Source organism: Dermacentor silvarum, chromosome 5 (genome assembly GCF_013339745.2).
Source record: "Dermacentor silvarum isolate Dsil-2018 chromosome 5, BIME_Dsil_1.4, whole genome shotgun sequence".
Lineage (NCBI taxonomy): Eukaryota > Metazoa > Arthropoda > Arachnida > Ixodida > Ixodidae > Dermacentor > Dermacentor silvarum.
The window spans coordinates 99,107,648-99,127,054 of NC_051158.1; the positions used below are offsets into that span (position 1 = coordinate 99,107,648).

The window sequence follows — 19,407 nt, forward strand, 5'->3', positions numbered from 1 at the left end:
TAGTGCGGCTTAAAAAAAAAACACTTTAATAATGCCCTGCCTCATACTACGCTTGGAGAGGATCGACTTGCTTGGATTTGCGCAGCAATGACGTCGTCTCCGTGTACAGTCGACACGAACGCCACCACATTGGCGATCTCCGCCAACAGAGTTCGCATAGAGATCCAAGAAACGAGCTTCGCACCGCTTAGCTCTCACGAAGGTACAGGAGGTAGCGCCAATCACTGAGACATGGGTCTCCGAGACACCTGCTCGGTGTACACGCCACGTTCAAAATAGCAAACGAAACTTGAGACAAAAAAAAAACAAAACAACTCGCTGAATTAACACGCGTGGTGTCAGCGCGCACGAGCGAGCGCGGCCGCCGCAGCCCGCAGCGAGCGAAGGTTCGTGCGGTCTATCGCTGCAACGGAAACTGAGCGGCGAGAGCGAAAGGTCAGAGCCGTCTGGAGATCGCTTTCAAGATACGCTGCGCGCGAGAAACCGCTCCGGCGCTAAGTACGCAGTTGTTAGAAGAGTAGAAGTCGCCTCCCCCCCCCCCCCCCCCCCTCCCATACCCCCACGGCCTTTCGCACGAGGGAGGAAGTCGCGTTTACGCTCCGCCGTGCGTTCGCTCTCCATGAAAGCGCGCGTCCCCCGCGCGCTGTCACTCGCACATACGGCGGGCGCGCGGCGATGATTTTATCGCCCTTGGACTTTGTATGGATCCTCAGGGCGGCGACGCCGACGGCGAAAATCCGCTTGAAGTGTCCATATAATTGCTGTCGCAATAAAAAAAAAAAAAAAAGAACCCACAATAAATGGTTACAACGATGGCATGGCCTCCGAGACTGGAGGATTGCGATAGCGCGCGTTCTAATCTTGGAGGCTATACAGCGAGCCACTGGCATTCAAGCCAGTGCAAAATCCAACATGGCGGCCTCCAAGATTGGGTAGCGCGGCTAGGAAAGAGCGATTTAGTCCGCAAAATCGAACTTTGGGTTCTCAATTCGTCCAAAAAAATGGGTGCGAAAATGCATGAACTCAATGGGAACCCTGATGGTGCATTTTTGAAGTCCGGAATATCCAGCAAGTCCAGATTTTTGGAGTCAAGCACCACCACGCCCGCTTTCGCGGCAGTTATCGATTCCGTGAACATCGTCCGCAACTTTGTTGAGTGCAGTGCGGGTGATATTTGTATGCTATGTTTTTTGAGCCAGCTGGAGAGCATGGCACTAGGGGCGGCGAACCAGCGCGCCAAGTAATCCCGCATCGGTGATTACTTTGAGTAATTTTTCTCGGACATGGAAAATAAAGGTGATTTTTTTTGCGGCAAGTTCTTGCTTGTTTTCTTTTTTTATTATTCATTTCGGTTAATTCGAAGATCCGCTTAATTCGAAGAATTTTCGCGGTTCGGCGACCTTCGAATTATCGAGGTTTTACTGTACATTAAAAGCTCGTTAATTCAGATTTCAAGGGACCGAAAAAAATGTCCGAATTAACCGAATGTCGAATTATCGAGGGTATCAAGAAAACAATAAACAAATGCTTACTACATCAACACGCTCTTATTTGCAGTATGAATCAGCAAATTCTGTTTCTATTTTGCATAAACGCAATGCGGAAGCTGCAATTCTCGTCATCTCGCGACTGATTAGAGCTCGCAGCGGCGAAGTTCTCGCGACTTCCTTCACATCGCGGTCGCGGCGCGCGTCTTCATCTGAGACGGTGCGCCTCTTCCTCTTCACAACCGCAATCTCTCTCTCTCTTCATCCTCGACAGCTTTGCACTGAGTAAAAACGAAACTATTGCTTGCCGCAACCGCGGCCGCTGTCAACGCGATCATGCACGGCGACCTTGCAGTTCTGAAGGCGCACGGCCAACGCACGCAGAGTCAAACTGAAACTACCGTTTGCTGCAACTGCGGACGAAACCGCTGTCGATATTGACGCGATCATGCATGGCGACTAACGAGTTATGAAGGCACGCGGCCGACGTGCGTACCGAGTCAAAACGAAACTACTGTTTGCCGCAACCACGGCGGACGGAATCGCGGCCGCTATCGAGACGATCATGGTTGGTGACTACGCAGTCATGAAGGCATGCGGCCAGCGCGGTGCTATGTGCAGCGGTAAACGTGAGCTTTAAAGGCACAAATAGGCACGAAGCCTTCCGGCATTGTTGTCAATCCAGTACGATTTTTAGTGATGACTACAGCGATCCGAACTCCGTCGCTTCGTTTCGGTGGACGCTAACGTTGTTTTGGCGTGGTCCATTCATGTTTCGGAGGGTGGCGTGGCTTACAGAGCTATGGGCGCGGACTATTCGTGTTCGGAGGGGCGGAAGGGCAACGGGACAGAGGCGCGCGAGGCTGGCGATGCGGAGAAGGATGGAAAACAATGCGCGGCAGCGTGGCATGGCTCAAACATTTTTTTTTTTCTTTTCAAGGAGTTCGTATTCCATTCCCTGACGGCGCGGACACAGAGTGAAAACGAAACTACTTTTTGCCGCAACCGTTGCGGATGAAATCGCGGCCACTATCAACGCAATCACAGATGGCGACTACGCTGTTTTGAAGGCACGCGGCCAACGCGGTGCTATGCGCGCCGGCAAACGCAAGAATAAAAGCTTTAAAGGCTCAAATAGGCACGAAGCGTTCTGGCGTTGCTGTCATTCCTGTACAATTTCCACTGATGGCTATGGCGATGCGAACTCCGTCGCCTCGTTTCGGTGGATGCTAACGCCGTTATGGTAGAGTACACTCTAGTTATGGCTCGTTTGCGGCGTTCCGCTCTGGCCGAGCACCGAGAGTTGTCCGAATTAACCGATGTGCGGCCAAATGCGTCCGAATTAACGAGAGTTTCATTGCATTAAATAATGCAAATGCCTGCTGGGACTAAAGGACGTATCCGAATTAACCGATTTTCCGAATTAACAAGGGCCAAATTAACGAGCTTTTACTGTAGCTGAACAAGGATTCAGTTTTCATAACCCGAAGGTTTGTAAACGGATGAGGTGTGTGGCAGTGATATGGTGCTTTGGAGACTAGGCGTATTGCTCTCTTTTGCAATACCGTCAATTTATGCATGTTTTCCATTGAAGTGCAAGAATTTCGTATTGAACTAAACAAAGTTCTTCTTTCTGGGGTTTTACGTGCCAAAACCAGTTTTGATTATGAGGCACGCCGTTCTTATGAGGCACACCTGGGGTTCTTTAGCGTGCCGAACTAAACAAAGTATACTTTGGATTAGATAAAGGCATGTTAATGGATTTAAGGAGATACTACTTATTACAGTGACGGCACATATAAATGCATTGGGAATGGGATATACTTTATTATTGCTATCCCTTTCTTTTTTTCTTCTTTTTTTGAATGGTCTGCCCATTTTCAGGCACACTTTTGTAGAGCTTGTATACGTAAACATTGCTGCGTTATCTTTATGTGCTGCCTGCAGCTCGCAATTTTCATATGGCCACTGCTTTTCATTTCTTTGTTTTGCAGCGTGATCCCGTTTGAGTCAGCTGTCAACATTGTTGACTGCTTTTTCTATGATGGTGCCAAGGTGAGGCTTCTTCATGTTTCCGTGGTCTGGCTTCTGTCATGTGATACAACTTACCAACAATATTAGTGACTGCACATTTATTTGCCCGAATGACTTGCCAAAACATGTGATGACTACATAACAGGGCTCGGCCACTGTCAAATAATTTTGTTCTAAAGCAAAGCTTTCTTGGCCCGCCATCCTGTAGTTTGGCATGGGTCAGTTGGTCAGTCAGAAGAAGCGTCTACTCAAGTAGATGCCTCTTCACTGAAAGAAAGCGTGTCTGGCATTGGGGTTAGAACATGGGTACTTCAGCATAGCAGCCAAATGCTCTACCCATTAGGCCACAGTCGCAAGCACCAAATGCGCTCATTGCACACAGTGGCCTCTTCATGAGTTGAGCAAAATCCCAGCATGCACGAAAAGGTGGCGTCACCTGGCGGTGGAATTAAAAGGCCCCTGCGTCGCTTGGGTGGTGTCACCTGTCAGCAGAAAGAGAATGCAAGCACAAAAGTAACTTGTTGCACATGATGGCATTTTTGCTGGTTAAGCGAAAAACCCAACCCAACGTGCACAGATGGGCGGCGTAACTTGGTGGTGGAGTTGGGTAGCTTCTGCATCGCCTGGCTGGCGTTACCTGGTGGTGGAGGGAAAACTGTTGTGTAACTAAGGTAACTTTGAGATACCGGCTTTAGTAGGGCTTTCTTTGTGGCATAGAAGGTTAGGTGCTTTGGTTTGTGGTGGGGCTGTGTTGCATTTCTGCAAGGTCAGTTGTGACTGATGATGGTTGTGGAATGCGTTTGTTACCAAGGAATGCTGCGCATCTGTTATTGTGACGTGGCCTTCCATCTTACTGGCTCACCTTAGCCTGTGCTTACACCGATTCTCACAATGCATGGGATCAGCACAATTTTTTTTTACAGTGTTGAGGGTGTGAATAAAGTTTGTAGTATTGAAAAAGGTTAAACGAAGCTGTAAGCATTTGTGCCTCATTGAAGTATAGAAAGAATGACAGAGTGGGTTCAAAGGATGTTAACAGCATCTTCAACTCTCTTTGCAATACTTCAAATGAGAACCTAAATAATGCTCTATACTTTGGTCATGGCACTAGTCAACACTGCGTTGTAAGACGCAGTGTTGGGTAGCAACATGAACAAGCACATGCTAAACAATGACAAAAGAAAAAAAAAAAGAATGCCGGAGCTAGCTTACAACTGGCAAGTTCAACGTAACCTTCTGTTTGATAAGGAATTGCAGTTAAGCACTTGCAAAACCAAGCCAGCAAAACAAAACTTGCTTTGCTGAGGTTGTTTTGCGACTGCCTGTCTGCAGTTGTTGTTGTGAAGGTTTTAATGTAACTCTCAGCAATAAGTTTGTGCTTTAGGCTGTACTTTCTTTTATATGCAGCAATAGCCATTATGGACTCTTCTCGTATTTATGTGGCAGTCTAGGTTATTCATAACCGGCCTCATGCATGCCTTTAATGTACCATACATGAAACACCTAAATCGAGAAAAGCAATGCATTGTCACTGTGGCTTCCCTTGCATCCTCTGCAACATATTGTTCACATGAACATCACCCAAGTTTCTACTCGGCCATTCATTCTCTTCTCGCCTCTCTCCATGACCTGACTCTCAATCTCAAGTTCAAGTTTATTCAAGTACAGCCAACACTGCCACAGAATTCATTGAACCAGTCTGTAACAGTGACTGAAATTTCACACACCGTATGGTGCCCACAGATCGGAAATCATCTGCATGCACCATGTCACAAACATGGCGGTTGCAAACAAAGTGCTTCCATTCAGAAACAAATAATGTCATTCTGGTAGCTGGCTATTTACCGTCGTTTGGGGCTCCAGAAAGTGTTACCAAATGGTGCAATGTGTCAGTGTAAGGTGCGCTATAATGCGACGCAAGCGTGCGTGTGACGACAGTGACAAGGGAACGACAGGACCGCAATGACGGCATAACGACTGATTCATGGTACTCTGGCAAAGGAATGTCACAACCTGTTTCACTACAACATTAGTTAATCTCCTGAAGGCACTTCCTTGTCACATAGCGTCTCGAGGTGCTGCGCTGCCACAAGAAAAAGGTGGGCAAACCTTGAGTGCTCTTGCTTTTATAAGCGACTTGTTGCTATGCGATATATGCGAGGGACAGAGGTAAAGTTGACAATTACTTAATTTAATGCATTTCATTGCTGTGTCTGTAGCCTGATGGAAACTGACACATGCGCACATGGTCTCGCGTTTCTGAGCAAATTTTTTGTGTGTGACATGGCACACGTGCCAAATGTTTTACACGCCTAGTTGGTGTTGGCACGAAAGAAGATGCATCTGTGGCCTAATGGGTAGAGCATCGTCTTCTGGCGGACCCTGGTTCAAATTCTACCATTGGACACGCAACATTTCGTTTTATTGAAGAGGCCAGAAATGAGGCGTGACAGGAACCTACCTACCACAAAGTGCCTGGTATGAAAGTGGGATAGAAGTTGTGTGAACAGGAGCCTCAGACGGGCTAGTCTACTTTTTTTACCTGTCTTTGCCAAAGATAGCTGTACCTATCGAAACGTCGGCCAGCCCATCTGAGGCACTTTATCCCTGTTTATGCAACTTCTATCCCACAGTGTGCTTCCCTCTATTGGCCCTCACCTTGACTTTGGTACGAGGCAAATAATGCTGTGCACGAAAACTGTTTTAGCATTCGACAAAAACAGCATTGTGACTACGATTATATGGTAGCCAAGCAAATGTGGTTAAGTCAAAGCAAGACTACGAATGTTTCGTTCATTATGGCTGGAGCTGTCGCTGTGAACGTAATGCGGATAGCGCAGCATTGGTGTGGGTTTTTTTTTTTTTTTTCCTTACGTGGCTGTCAGACAAGTACCACGAGTACTTCTAAAGCGTAATAAAGTGAACGTGTCAGCTAGTTGACTGAATATCTTGAACTAGGGAACAGCGCGAAAGACGAGGACGCAGAGAAGGCACATAACAACCACAAGCAGCGCTCACAAACAACTTACAGCTGACTAACAACTAACAGTTGCTAGTCAGCGCTGTTCTGCGTCCTCGCGTTTTGCACTGTTCCCTAGTTCAAAAACTTCTAAAGTCATCGATCGGTCGCACATTTGTACTGCTACATGTGGCCATAGGTGGTGTTCCAAATGGCGCTTGCCGTGCTCGAGGCCAACCAGGAGCGGCTGCTGAGCTGCAAAGACGACGGCGAGGCCATGATGGTTCTCTGCAGCTACCTCGAGAATGTGCACAACCCGCAGGCGGGCATCTGCTCTCGGTCAGCGTCTCAACCTGCAACAGAATCCAAGGTACAACCCTGCAGCAATTCAAATTTTCCAGCTGGTGGCTGCATATTTATCTCCCTCAGACCCAAAGGCAACTCGGAGACATAAGCGCTTTTCGAGTCGACGTTTGTGTTTCACTTTTCGAGTGAAAATTCAGGTATACAAACCGAAAAGAAACAAGAACATTTTAGAACTTCTTAAGAGAAGTTTGCTGCTCGGCTAGTTGGTACTTGGTACAGTAGAATTGGGGGAAAATGCGAGAAAAAAAACACCGCATATCCACGGGGTGAATGATGATAAGTGGGCGAAGCTCCGGAGGGAATCATCGGTAAACCGTGAATCTTCCGTGTAATTCGCCCAGTCTCGCCGCACTAAATCGAACGATTGACTTCCACCAATGACACGCGCCATATGAGACGTCATTCCTATTTTATAACAGCGCCCTTCATTATAATTGCACCATCTCCCACTTAAGGGGACGCTAGCACAAACGCGTTAGAAACGTGCAGTACTCTCTAGTAAGGGGGAGAGGCCACAGCGTCTTACGCAGCCGTTTACACATGCCGGAACGTGCACCGCGTTTGCCGACGCCATCACATGACTGCTGAGAGAGTATAACCCCCGTATTCATAAACGCTCCTCGACTTGAACTTGACTTGCCACCGCCTTCAACGCGTTTCGAACGCGCTGCCCAAGGCGGTGGCAAGTCAAGTTCAAGTCGAGGAGCGTTTATGAATACGGGGGTAAGGCGGAGAGGCCACAGCGTCTTACACCAGCTTCTTACACGGGCCGTAACGCACTAGCACAAACGAGTTAGAAACACGCAGCCTTTCGTTAATGTTGGCTATTTATTGTCATCGTGGTGCGTGTGTCCATGTGCGCTTCGTGGCGTAGTGGCTAGCGCCGCGCGTTCGGAAGCGGCGGGTCCCTGGTTCGATTCCGCGCTACAGACACAACTTTCGGAATTTTTTTTTCCGTAAAAGTAGACGTGGCTACCTACTACGACGACGACGACGACGACTACTACTACTACTACTACTACTACTACTACTACTACTACTACTACTACTACTACTACTACTACTACTACTACTAAATACTACAGAGGAGGGACAGACCCACACCCTAAGGAGCTTCGCCCCTAAAACATTCTAACTGGGAAGACATACAATCCAAGTCACAAAAAAAATTCTGCAGACTCACCTGTAGTTGAAACTACGTAGTGCGAAGCGTTGTGCAAATTGTTGCAGCACGAGACGCCGACGCATCCCGATCTTGTGCAGCCCGAGCGATCCGAGACGCGCATTGTCGTTTTTGCAGCTTCGGCAAGCTTACGTTTGCGCTCCTGGGCCAGCAGCTTCTTCGGGAAAGCATCGTGGCGGGAAGTTTTGGCATGCCCACTCAAGTTTTGGCATGCCCACTCGGCGAGCATCGTAGCGGCCACGCGCCACCGACGCGTATCGTGCTTGTGGAGCCCGAGTGCCGTGTTACGCACGTTGTTGTTTTAAGACCGTGATGGGAAATCTAAACGAAATCGAGCTGTTGGGCAACGCCAGAATACGATGACGCCAGAGTGAAACATTACGCTCACTTCGCGCCGCATGCAGCAGGAAACCGCGGGCAGTTTGGGTTATCTCATATGAAAAACATGCAGTACACTTACGCTTATCATAATTATTTTGCGGTGATAGCTGGGAATGATGACGCGTGGTGACCCGGGAGTAGATCTCAATCATGCATGCTTCGCACCTTTTCTTGTTTACGTGGGATCTGGTGACCATAAAACATATCACACAATCGCAATTTTGTGATATACGCTCGAACCTCGTTACAATGAAATTGAAGGGGGAGCCAAAATTACTTTGTTATATCAGTTACTTCGTTATATTCATTTTTGCCATTTACTGCAATATATGGCCAATGGGATGCACAATTGTAAGCATGGAAATAAGAAGACGGCTTTGCGGCTCACGGAACTGCTACACAGCCACCCATGCAATTGAAATTTGAATAAAACAACAAAACAATCTTCGGTGTGTGCAACATGCGACTTGGCATCTGACACAACAGCCTTTAGATAGCTGCCTTCTGTTCCATTGTGATGGTCCTTCGTGTCTGCTTTCCACTTAAGTGGCTCGTGCCGGTCGAGCAGCACGTGGCAGACAACACAGCGCTCCGCTGTGTGATCGAGGAGGTTAGCGAACTTCGCCGCGTCGGCTTGGCTCGGCCAGCTCTTGGCCTCCGAGATTGCACTGACGCCAATGCAATCTCGGAAGCCATGCCGGGAGAGGGAGAAGCGAATGCGCGGCCTGGCGTGGCCCTGAGATTGCGCCGGGGAGATCTCTGAGGCCAGGCCCAGCTGCGGCTGTCTGCGTGGTGCGCCATAGTGAAAGAGAGAAGTGAATGCACTAATCTTTTGCATCGCCGTGTGTCGCCGCACAGCGTGGCGCGGCTCGCACAGCCAGGCATGCACAAGAGAGAGGTCAGTGGAGAAGTGCAACAGCGAGCTGCTGCTTGTGCACAGGTGCGCGTGGTGGCGAGAAAGACCAGTGTTGCTCGTCGATGTATTCGACATGGGAGTTTTAACAGCAGCGGCGAGCAAGTGCCGAACCCTGCGAAAAGTGATGTACTCGGCGCGCAACGGTCGAGTATTTTTTCGTTTAGGAAGCGCATCTAGTTCGTTATATCCATTGGCAGGACAATTTCATTTCGTTAGAATAAGGTTTTAAATACATGGATCTCTATAGGGACTTCAAGCGAAATTTCATTTACTTTGTTATATCCATTGTTTCGTTATAACGAGGTTCGAGTGTGCTGAATGCTGGTGTCAAAAGATCATGTTTCCTGGGATCATAGTAACCGGTAAAAAGAAGCATAAATGTATTGGGTCATTTTTATGGTACAAACGGGACCCTATCAACGAATTTCAGTTTTAGAATGTATGTACATGTATAAGACAATTATCATTCCTCGTTTTTTTGTCCTTCACTCTTTATTTTCTTATATTTATTCAAACCAGACATTTTCTACAAAGGTGTGCTTGAGTTATTTATACTTGTATATACTCTGCATGAGCCCATGATTAGAAGTATAATTCCAAGGGCTCAGATGAAATGTTCAACTTTACTGCACATGTATTTCATCTGACTGATACCTTCATTAATTCAAATGAGGTTCTACTGTATTTCGAATGGGAACGGTACAAGTTAACACCTTTCAAGTTGGGCTGGTATGTTACCAACATGGAACAGCCATTCTTTGTATAGGTACTGCTGTTATATGTGGAAGGCAATATCGTAGCATATAAAGACAACATTGTGCGCATCGTAAGGTTGTTCTTTTTTAAAAGACAACGGTGTCCATTGTGAGAGCCTGCTGCCGTATCAGTAAAAGAGTTCAGCGCCAAAGGAGTCACCAAAGTCCACCGATTTTTAATTTTTTTACTTCAATGTGCGTATGTCAGGAGGCATGCTTTCAGTATCGGTGACACATGCTGCACAGCTTGGACAGGAAGTGGGATGTGCATTACTCGAAATCTGCCAATTGACGCTTGCCTCCGGTGCAAATTATTCTATGTTCGACAGAGAGTCCAACTTCATCATAACAAAGTCGTATCCAACGCAAAAATACTTTCGTTATACTGTTCACTATTCATTATAGGCATACATTTGTTTCACGCTGATATAGGCAATAAACATTTTAGATTCACTTTGTTATATCTAATAAATTGCTGTGTGTGTGTTTGTTATATTGAGATTCGTGTGTGTGTTTGTTATATTGAGATTCGTGTGTGTGTTTGTTATATTGAGATTCATCTGTGCTATGTTTGAAGTCTTTGCGTAATAAAATATTAAGACTTCCAGACTGGGTCAAATTAATTGGCGATGCGGATTTCCTGATGCCGGGAAGTAAACTGTAATGATGTCTTCTACGGCACTTAGTTGCAGCCCCATTACCACTGCTCGTGATTAAAGAGAACACTAAACAGGAGCACCACCTCTGCTGAGGTTAGTAAAGTGCTGTCACAAAGCTTTCTTTTCGTTAATTTTTTCAGAAACAGGTTGATTAATAGGACATAAAATGAGGTTTAAGCATTTATTTCTAAAATTTCGTCCCAGAACACCAGCGCTTGGACATCAGGGTGATGTCATAGACTGCCAAGTATTTTCCCATATTTTGGCTTCTTGTGTCAATGTGAAAATTTTTCTAAGCATGCTAAATTCAGTGTTTGACTTCTTTAGAATAGAGTCTCATCCATATTAACTGATAGAACATTAACTATGCCCTAGCAGACACCATCAAAATCCATGACATTATGATGAGCTAGTGGCAGAACCTAAGAGGTGGTGTTTCCGCTCATCTTTCGCTTTTGTGTCTTGGCCAGCTTGCCAAGCTTCCTCTCACAGTAAGAGTGGCTTTTTTTTTTTTCATATTGTAGAATGGTAACCTACTGATTAAGTGCGAATTATATTTCTCTTGATTGTCCCTTTAATGTTATAGTCTCTCCTTTCTGGTGTCTCGCAGGCAACCGTGGATATTTCGACTCTAGTCTACGACTCGTACAGCAAGTACGGCTTCCTCACATCGAGCATGATAGAGAAGCTTCGCCTCAAGCACAGGCTCAGTGTTGTCCAGGTGAGTCTGTACATTAGCTGTCGCTTCACGCAGGCATGTTTTACATTTTCTCGAGATCATCTTTCGTGGTTACAAACATAGGCCGTGGACGGCTTCCGATTTTGCCCACTGACGTAGCCAGCCAAATTTAGTGGGCAAAAAAAGCCAATGCAAGTAGAAGGCGTGTGCTAAAAGTGAAGCCTGCAGGTTTTCAACGCTTTTCTCCTGTACATAATCACAATTTTACTAACCACGTTTGCAGTAGATTGTGTAGAAAATAACAAGTGTTGGTCCTGAAGTGTTATGCACCTTTCTTTTATTTGAAAATACAAAAGGCGACTTTCTGTACATTGAAACAACTTAAAAACAATCTTTTTGTTTTGGTGTAGTAGATTGATAAGGCACGTTACCGGAAGTTTCTTGTGCCTGCGGACTCACTGCAGGTATCGCGCACTCTAAACCATCTATATCAGGTGTTTTCTTTTTTTTTTCTTCTTTTTTTTTTAAGCTGCACCAAATTTTTTTTAATCATCTGTGGCAGATAGCAGTGCTAACCCTTAAGTGAAGTAGTCGATGAGGCAGACATTACTTCTACGAGTAATTGAAATACGTAATCAACTAATTGGCAGATTTGGTAATTAATTCACTTACAAATTACTTTCCCGAACATACTGAAATTTACGAATTGTAGCCGGTGAGTTTACAACAGGTATCCACTTTGAAGGAAATTGCAGGTGGACACCAGTTTCCAGATAATTATTTTCAAAGTGTGTGACGAAATGCATTGGCGTTCCAGTTACTTTTTGTGCTTCAATGGATAAAACCTTGATTTCTTAAAGAAGTGGAGCAACAGTGCATTTTTACCGCAACTATGACAGAGTATATCTCAAACCCGGTGCCATCCCCCAAATTTGTTCAAAATTCATTTGCCTTGCAAGTTCACTAGCTACAATTAATTACCAGTAAGAAACTTAATTAGTGAAATTTTTTGATTAGTTGATTCCGCATTTGATACTGATGGAAGTTGTGTCCTCCTCATCGAGTAATTTAGTTCAAGGGTGAGAATTGTGCTTTCTGCCACAGGTGACTTTTAAAATTTTGGTGCAGGTAAGAACACCCGATATACTCCCCAACTGCAGTGCTTGTCTTCGTTGGCTCTTCAGTTTGTGTCCTCATCCAAAGTCACGCTGTTACATTTGAATCGTGTGGAATCAAACAGTTGGATCTTTGGCGTCCCAATCGCAGGTTAATCTGCTTTGTACAGAGAAAGGAATGTACAGTCGGTGGCAAAAGCTTACAGACCATGGGATATGAAAAAAAGCTAAATATTTCTGCACCTGGTATTCATATTTCCAGCCCATACTAGTATATGCGAACAACCTAGCGTTTTGAAGTGTACTGGCTACAGTCAAGAATCGCTCAGAATTCAAACTTCTTCACAGATCTCACCCTTTCATAAGCTTTCATACCACCTGTAGATGTTCGACAGAGTGTTGCCTTTATAATAGATTTGCCATTATATGTGGTGTAGTTTTTGACTGTTTTGTAGCAGATGGCAAGTATTTTTGTAATTTTTAGCAAGGGACATCTGGAGAATTCTAGTGGAGTTTGATTTCTCTTTTTCTTTTTTTCCTCCTTTTTCTTCAGGGGAATTTTCACTTTAGCAGAATGACAAAAGTGGCCCACAGTGCCTGTCTTTGATACATATACATGATACATGATACATGATACATCGCAGTCAAATTATTGTGCGTCCGGCTCTTCCATCGCACCCTGTATTTTAAACATGGAGCAGTTTTCAATATGTAGTCAGTTAGCTGGGCCGTACAGTTGATGCTTGAAGGCTTTAAAAGTGTTTGCTTACTACACCTCACTTTTCTCATTAAAATTTCTCATTCTGTGATTGTGGCTATGTGGCTGGAGCGTTCTGTTGCTGTACACAAGTTTGTGGACTCAATTGCCAGCCACAGTGGCCACATACTAACGAAGGCAGACTGCAAAAACGTTTGTTACATAGATTTACGAGCACTTTAGAGAGCCCCAGCTTATCAAAATTAATATGGAGCCCTTCACTCTGTCATCTCTAATAGTTTGTGTATCACATTTGAAGATTTAACCCTATCAATCAATCAATCAAACTTCATAGCCGATTCTTAGTAAATTCACTGGAGTATTAGCGGGTTTTGAATCACATTCTAGCGGAATCTTTGCTAGAAGTAATGACAACACTGTCATGCACAATGTCCTTTGCAGGGTCTGCAAGACGCCAGTGTGAAGAACGTGCTGAGGAGCCTGAGCCTGGACCCCCGCATCTCGGCACTCCTGACGCAGGATGAGCTCAGCGATCTGGTGGCACTCATCAGGGTGCGTTCACAGCTGAAGCACGTTGACGTGTTTTTCAACATAAAGCATAAAGAGCCACCAAACCAGAGGACGAATTCACAGAGGTTGGGCAGTTGTGCCAATTGCACCATCACTGAAATTGCTGTGCTAAATTACACCTAGAGCGAAAAACAATGGCTGAAATCACGCCACGCTGCTCTAGAGCAGCTTTTGCTCTAGCAGGCGTTTCCAAAACATTCAGGAGTCATGGCCTCTTAAAGGGGTCCTGAACCACCACTAGGGTTTGGTGAGAAAACACATTCTCAGACAAATTTTGCACTCGTGCGGTGCATGGGGGCTCACAAGCGTAGCGTGAAGCCACCTTTTTCTCACACACTCTTTTCAACAGAGGCCATCTCCTCACCCTTTCGGGGCTGCTTGTGGCTGCCCCCTTGACGTCAGCAGGCAGATTCCCATAAGGCGCTGCCATTGGCCAATAGCTGACATCAATCAAAAAAGGTTGTTTAATCAGTGTGCTTCTTTCTGCTGTTACAGTGTATATTTGTTGGTGCAGTTTACTAAATAGGCTGAAGTAAGCGAAAATCTGCGTTTCGAATGTAGACAAAAATGCCGTACTTCTAGAGGAAGCCGAAATACCGCTGCTTACGCTCGGCCGTGCCCGCCCACGCAGGAATAAAATGTTTGCCACACTGCTTGTCGGTGCCATAGCCATCGGGTCACGCTAATTTCGGTTAGTTTTGAACACTCAACTAGCCTCAAACCATGTGCAGCCTACTGTGCCTCGTTCCTGGAAGATCCTGGTTAGATGCCTTGGTAGACATCGCTTGGTATCAAGGTATTCACAGAAGCTTCTAAATGCATAATCTGGATGTGGCTACTATTCGTTAGTCAGGCTGGTACATGACAAAGCCGGTCTGCAGCACGTTGCAAGGCCAGACTGGAGCACATGAGCGCAAGCGCACATAGTTGCATATAGCTGCGTCTGCTATGTAACGTAGATACCGCAGCCGCCGCAAGGTGCCACGACGAGCTGCAGTGAGCTGCTGAGCTCACAGCAGCTTGCTGAGGCCGCGCAAGACGGGCTCTGCAGCGGCGATGGCTGTGAGACGGCGTCAGAGTATTGCATGTCGCCTGTTCACCAATGACGCCAACAATAAGGCATGTGGTGAGCGCGTCCTGAATAAGGCATATAGAAACAAAGCGCTGCAGGAACAGAGGTCTGTCTGCAGGGGCTGCTGTGAATCGTGCCCACGCGTCACCCGCATGCTGCCTCTCGCAATCTCCTGATTAGTGAGGCAGTCGCGCCACACTTCACTCCGTGGGCTACATGCCATACGAGACAGATTTTCACGCTAGCGAATATATTGTGAAATTAAAACACGTATAGAGCTGCGCTCGCTCAAATTCGCATTAGGGAGTATCGTAATCGTCAGTGAATGCACTGTGCCACTGGATGGCACAATGCATCTAGAGGGAAGCGTCCTAGAAGAGCCCAGTCGCATAAATGCCTCATACATGACACGTCTCTGCAGTGGCAATACGGTGTGTCGCCACATACTTCAACACTAATTGCAATAACGTCAACATCCATTATGAGATGGGTTCTGCCGCAATTATTTATTATTGTTCTTTGTCAGTATATTCACTTTACAATGGGCAGGCTAATTGGGTTCACCATCGTAACGTTACATGGGACAACAGAAAAGGTGAGCGAGAATACTGTTGTTCAGGCTACTTTCTTGCTGTCATCCACACCTACGATGTTATGTTGGCAGAACCACTTGACATGCATTAATGTCACAGATCTCGGGGGCACTGATGTTTAGGAGATGGAAGGAGGCACGTATGATGGCACGGCACGCATGATTTTGAGAGCAAGCGAAACGAAAGAGTCCCCAGAAAAACAAAACCGACAATAATAACCTTAAGAAATAAGTGCAACACGTACCAGCGGCTCTAAACAGTATACAAAACTATCAAACCAGTTAAGCTGTCCTTCTAGCCAGTCTTAACCCCCACACTCCTAACAGTCTGATAACTCTAACCTCTCTCGCTACTCCCTACGATCCTGAAGGTGGCGTCACCTTGGTAGACGCCCGTGTCCCGGTCATTGTCGATGACGTGGCAGAGAGGCCCGGCGGGTTAGGCCTATTAACGGTTCGGCCGCTGCTTTCGTCCGGCGCCTTGCTCAAGGTGCCGACGGGCGCCCCGGGGACTATCTTGCATGCTGGTCTGCCTCAGAAGGGGATCCCTACTGGAGTGCCCGGAAACTTCCGTGAGAGGCTGCCAGCGGGTCCAAGGAGCCTCACTCGACCGTCGCCGAGGTCGACGGCCACACCCTGGACTGCCAGCGTCACGGACTTCTTGGCCCCGAACCTCCACGGCTCCTGTCACCAGTGGTGATGCTGGTGCCACTACCTTCTTGGCCCAGAGCCACGCAATAATGCCAGCTCATCGTTGTTTTTCGCTCGATCATGTCTTGGATCACGCGCTTCGAGTACTCGTGCTGCTTGGAACACTGCGTGCTCTTCGTCATCGTCATTCTTCTTCTGAGTGTTGTCCCTTTACTCATGACAATTAACTACATGAAATCCCAGCCGCCATGGATAGGCTGTCTGGTATCAGTGCACCTCATGTAAACTGGCCTTGTGATCCTGCAGGAGCAGCAACTGAGCCAGCACAGGGGGTACGGGACCGCCAGGCGTGGCTCCGCCCAACGTCGACACTGGCGCCCCCTATGGCGAGCAGCTGTTCCACCTGGATATGGACCAGTTCCCAGCTTCCTGGGTGCCATGGGTGAGTCCGAAAATGGGACCAGGTGGTGGGTTGCATAGTCATTGTCGTTCTCATCAGTGAGCTGCAGGACAAAGACGTGTGTTCCAGGGATCTTAAATTACTGTATCTACTCTATTCTCGCATGCCCTCAAACTGTGGACGACATCTGGCCCAGCCAGATTTTCATATACTCAAAAAAAAAAAATGCAGAAATTTGATATCCTTTTCTTGTTTCCTCACCAGATTTCCATGGTGAGAGAGAGAAATGTCGATTTGTTTTCACTTGAAAAAAAAAATTTTTTTTGAACTCTGAGGTTGCTGGACTTGCGATTTGGACACTGCTGTAGGTAGTGCTTAATGATGACAAACTTCTGGCACCCGCAGTACAGCAAAGCACGGCTCTCAAGATTGGGGGCTACAATTTCGACACCGTCTACTACAGTTTTGGTTTCGCACTCAACTCTAGCACACATGTCATATTTTATGGTAAATTTGTCAAATCGTACCAGTGGGCAGTGGCACCCTGGGGCAATGATAGTTGGATGAAATGGTGCATCAGGGCGCCCTAATGCATATTAGTGTGATTTGCCAAATTCGCCATTAGTGAACTTTTGGGGAAAAAAAATGCAAGTTATAATCAAGTAAATATAGTACTCCTGTTTGTGAGATCCATGAGGAAGGTGGCATAAAGGTTAAAAATTAAATTAAATTTTTGGGTTTTACGTGCCAAAACCAGTGCTGATTATGAGGCACGCCGTAGTGGGGACTCCGGAAATTTGGACATGGTGCTCAGTGGCTATGGTGTGGGCTGCTGAGCACGAGGCGCGGGATTGAATCCCGGCCACGGCGGGCCGCATTCGATGGGGGCGAAATGCGAAAACCACCCGTGTACTTAGATTTAGGTGCAATTAAGAACCCAGGGGCAAAAGGTAACGTGAGGGTATTGGAAAGGTAGTGGTGAAGCAGCAGCCTTTGTGGCTGTGAAGCAGGCTCTATTGTAGGACAGACAAGGCTTTCAGAAAAATTGAGATTAAACACGTAAGCCGATTGCCTTTTTAATTACGTGTTATTAGCTCAAGAAATTCATAGTACGGCTCTCTCCAGAGGATGCCGCTGTGATAGTAGTTTGATGTAGTACATGCCTCAGGCCCTTGCGTATCAAGGGCTTTGTTTAGGCGGTGTGCTCATCAGTTGTGATCATCATTCATTTGCAGTGTATCTTTCGTGTCCATAATACACCTCATTAGCCATTGATATTATCTTATTACCTATAGATTTACATACTTTACAGTGACCGTTTCTTTAGGTCCCTTTACAGCCACAAAATATGCACCTCTCGTAATTCATCACTCGTTCACACTGGCCTGGCGCTCTTTGGCCATACTTGCTCTTGCGCCACTAAACAAACACATTCATTCCTGTTAATTCTCCGTCCAGCCTTGCATGCATGTTTTCTGTCGTGGGTGGTCCTCCAACTACTTCCTTCCGTTTATTTTTTCACCATTTCATCTAGCAGACGACGTTGCAACAGATGCTCCTTTCAGCAGAGTTTGTATCTTTAAACAACACAAACGGAACCACAATGGAAGGGTGATGACACTAGAAGGAGCAACGCAAAGACTCAAGGGAAAGGGTTGTCATGTCCTCCTGTGTAAGTGCTTGTCTCGGTTTGGGAGGTGCGGTTCAAAACTTGCCGCAAACCAATAAACAATGATGCAGGTGTGCCTTGGCCTGCACTAGGCTGTGTTCAAAGGCGAAGTGCTTGAGGCAGGAAGCCTTTGTTATCTCTACCCCCGTCAGAACTCTGTGAGCACTAACCACGTTGACATACACTGAGTGCCGTGTGTTTTGTTTTAGCAAATGAATTCCGTGAGGATCAACCAACAGGATAAAGTTTCCAAAGCAAATGTATGCATCCACCTGAGAGCACAGTACAAGCAAGAAAGAAAACTGCCAGACACCTCCGAAAAAAAAAAAAAAAAGTATTGTAACTGAACGAATCCTTGTCGAGAATGAAACCGGATTAAGGAAGTAATGTGTTGTGAAAGCATTGTCTCTTAATTTCTGCTGAACTGCATGTAATAATTGTTTAAGAACTTTTGTGAAATGCCGAGGTGTGCAACTTACAATGGTAAACACCAAGGGTAGCTTAGCATGATACAGTGGCAAGTCCTCTGTCCGTTGTCCCCTTCGAGGGACAAAGGATTTCGAGGGCACTGTTATGACAAAAGAGTTTCAATGAAAGCATGATATGCATACCTGCCAACTCTCCTGAATTTCCATAAAGGTTAACAAATTTGAGCACAGGTTACAATTTTATGAGTGGTTGCATCAAGTTTTTGGAAAAATGTGTTCTCAAGAACGTTGTGCTTGTCAGTCTCACCTTTGTTGGAAGTCTTCTGGTGATGAAATGACACCAGATGGTACTCGCTTGGAGCTAGTTAATCAGAGAAGCTCATCAAGCTGGCGAAATCTGCATAGCATAGTCGCTGAAAGAGTCACTGGGATTGAAAAAAACTTTGTTGATTGTCAATTTGTGCCATTCTAAGTTTGTTGCTGCTTGTATGCTGCATCTAGGCAAATCATGGCTAATAAATGCATGTGTATACGATAAAAAGTGGGTTCTCAGGCAAACATTGAAAAAGGAATGCGTAATATGCCCTCCCTCCTGATCTTGGTGTCGCGTCCGTGGCTTTTATGAATTTAAAGCATGCAGGTTAGAAGCTGTGAATTATGGAACAGGTCAAAGTAACACTGCATCCTTCCAGTGTCTGAAGCAGTGGACTTTTTTTTTTTTTTTTGTGGCAGGCCCATGGAGTCGTGGCGAGCATCCACGTCGTCTAGGTTGT

General features: G+C 46.2%; 1 protein-coding gene across 1 annotated transcript in view; it reads left to right on the forward strand.

The window, feature by feature from the left end:
- Window positions 1–17,127, forward strand: part of LOC119454268 (TBC1 domain family member 9) — a 30,552-nt gene extending 13,425 nt beyond the window's left edge. The window contains exons 6-11 of the mRNA XM_037716242.2: window positions 3,482–3,542; window positions 6,680–6,850; window positions 11,351–11,461; window positions 13,694–13,804; window positions 16,444–16,579; window positions 16,943–17,127. Coding sequence (XP_037572170.1) covers window positions 3,482–3,542; window positions 6,680–6,850; window positions 11,351–11,461; window positions 13,694–13,804; window positions 16,444–16,579; window positions 16,943–17,127 — 775 coding nt within the window. The remainder of the gene's footprint in view (window positions 1–3,481; window positions 3,543–6,679; window positions 6,851–11,350; window positions 11,462–13,693; window positions 13,805–16,443; window positions 16,580–16,942) is intronic.
- Window positions 17,128–19,407: the final 2,280 nt, after the last annotated feature.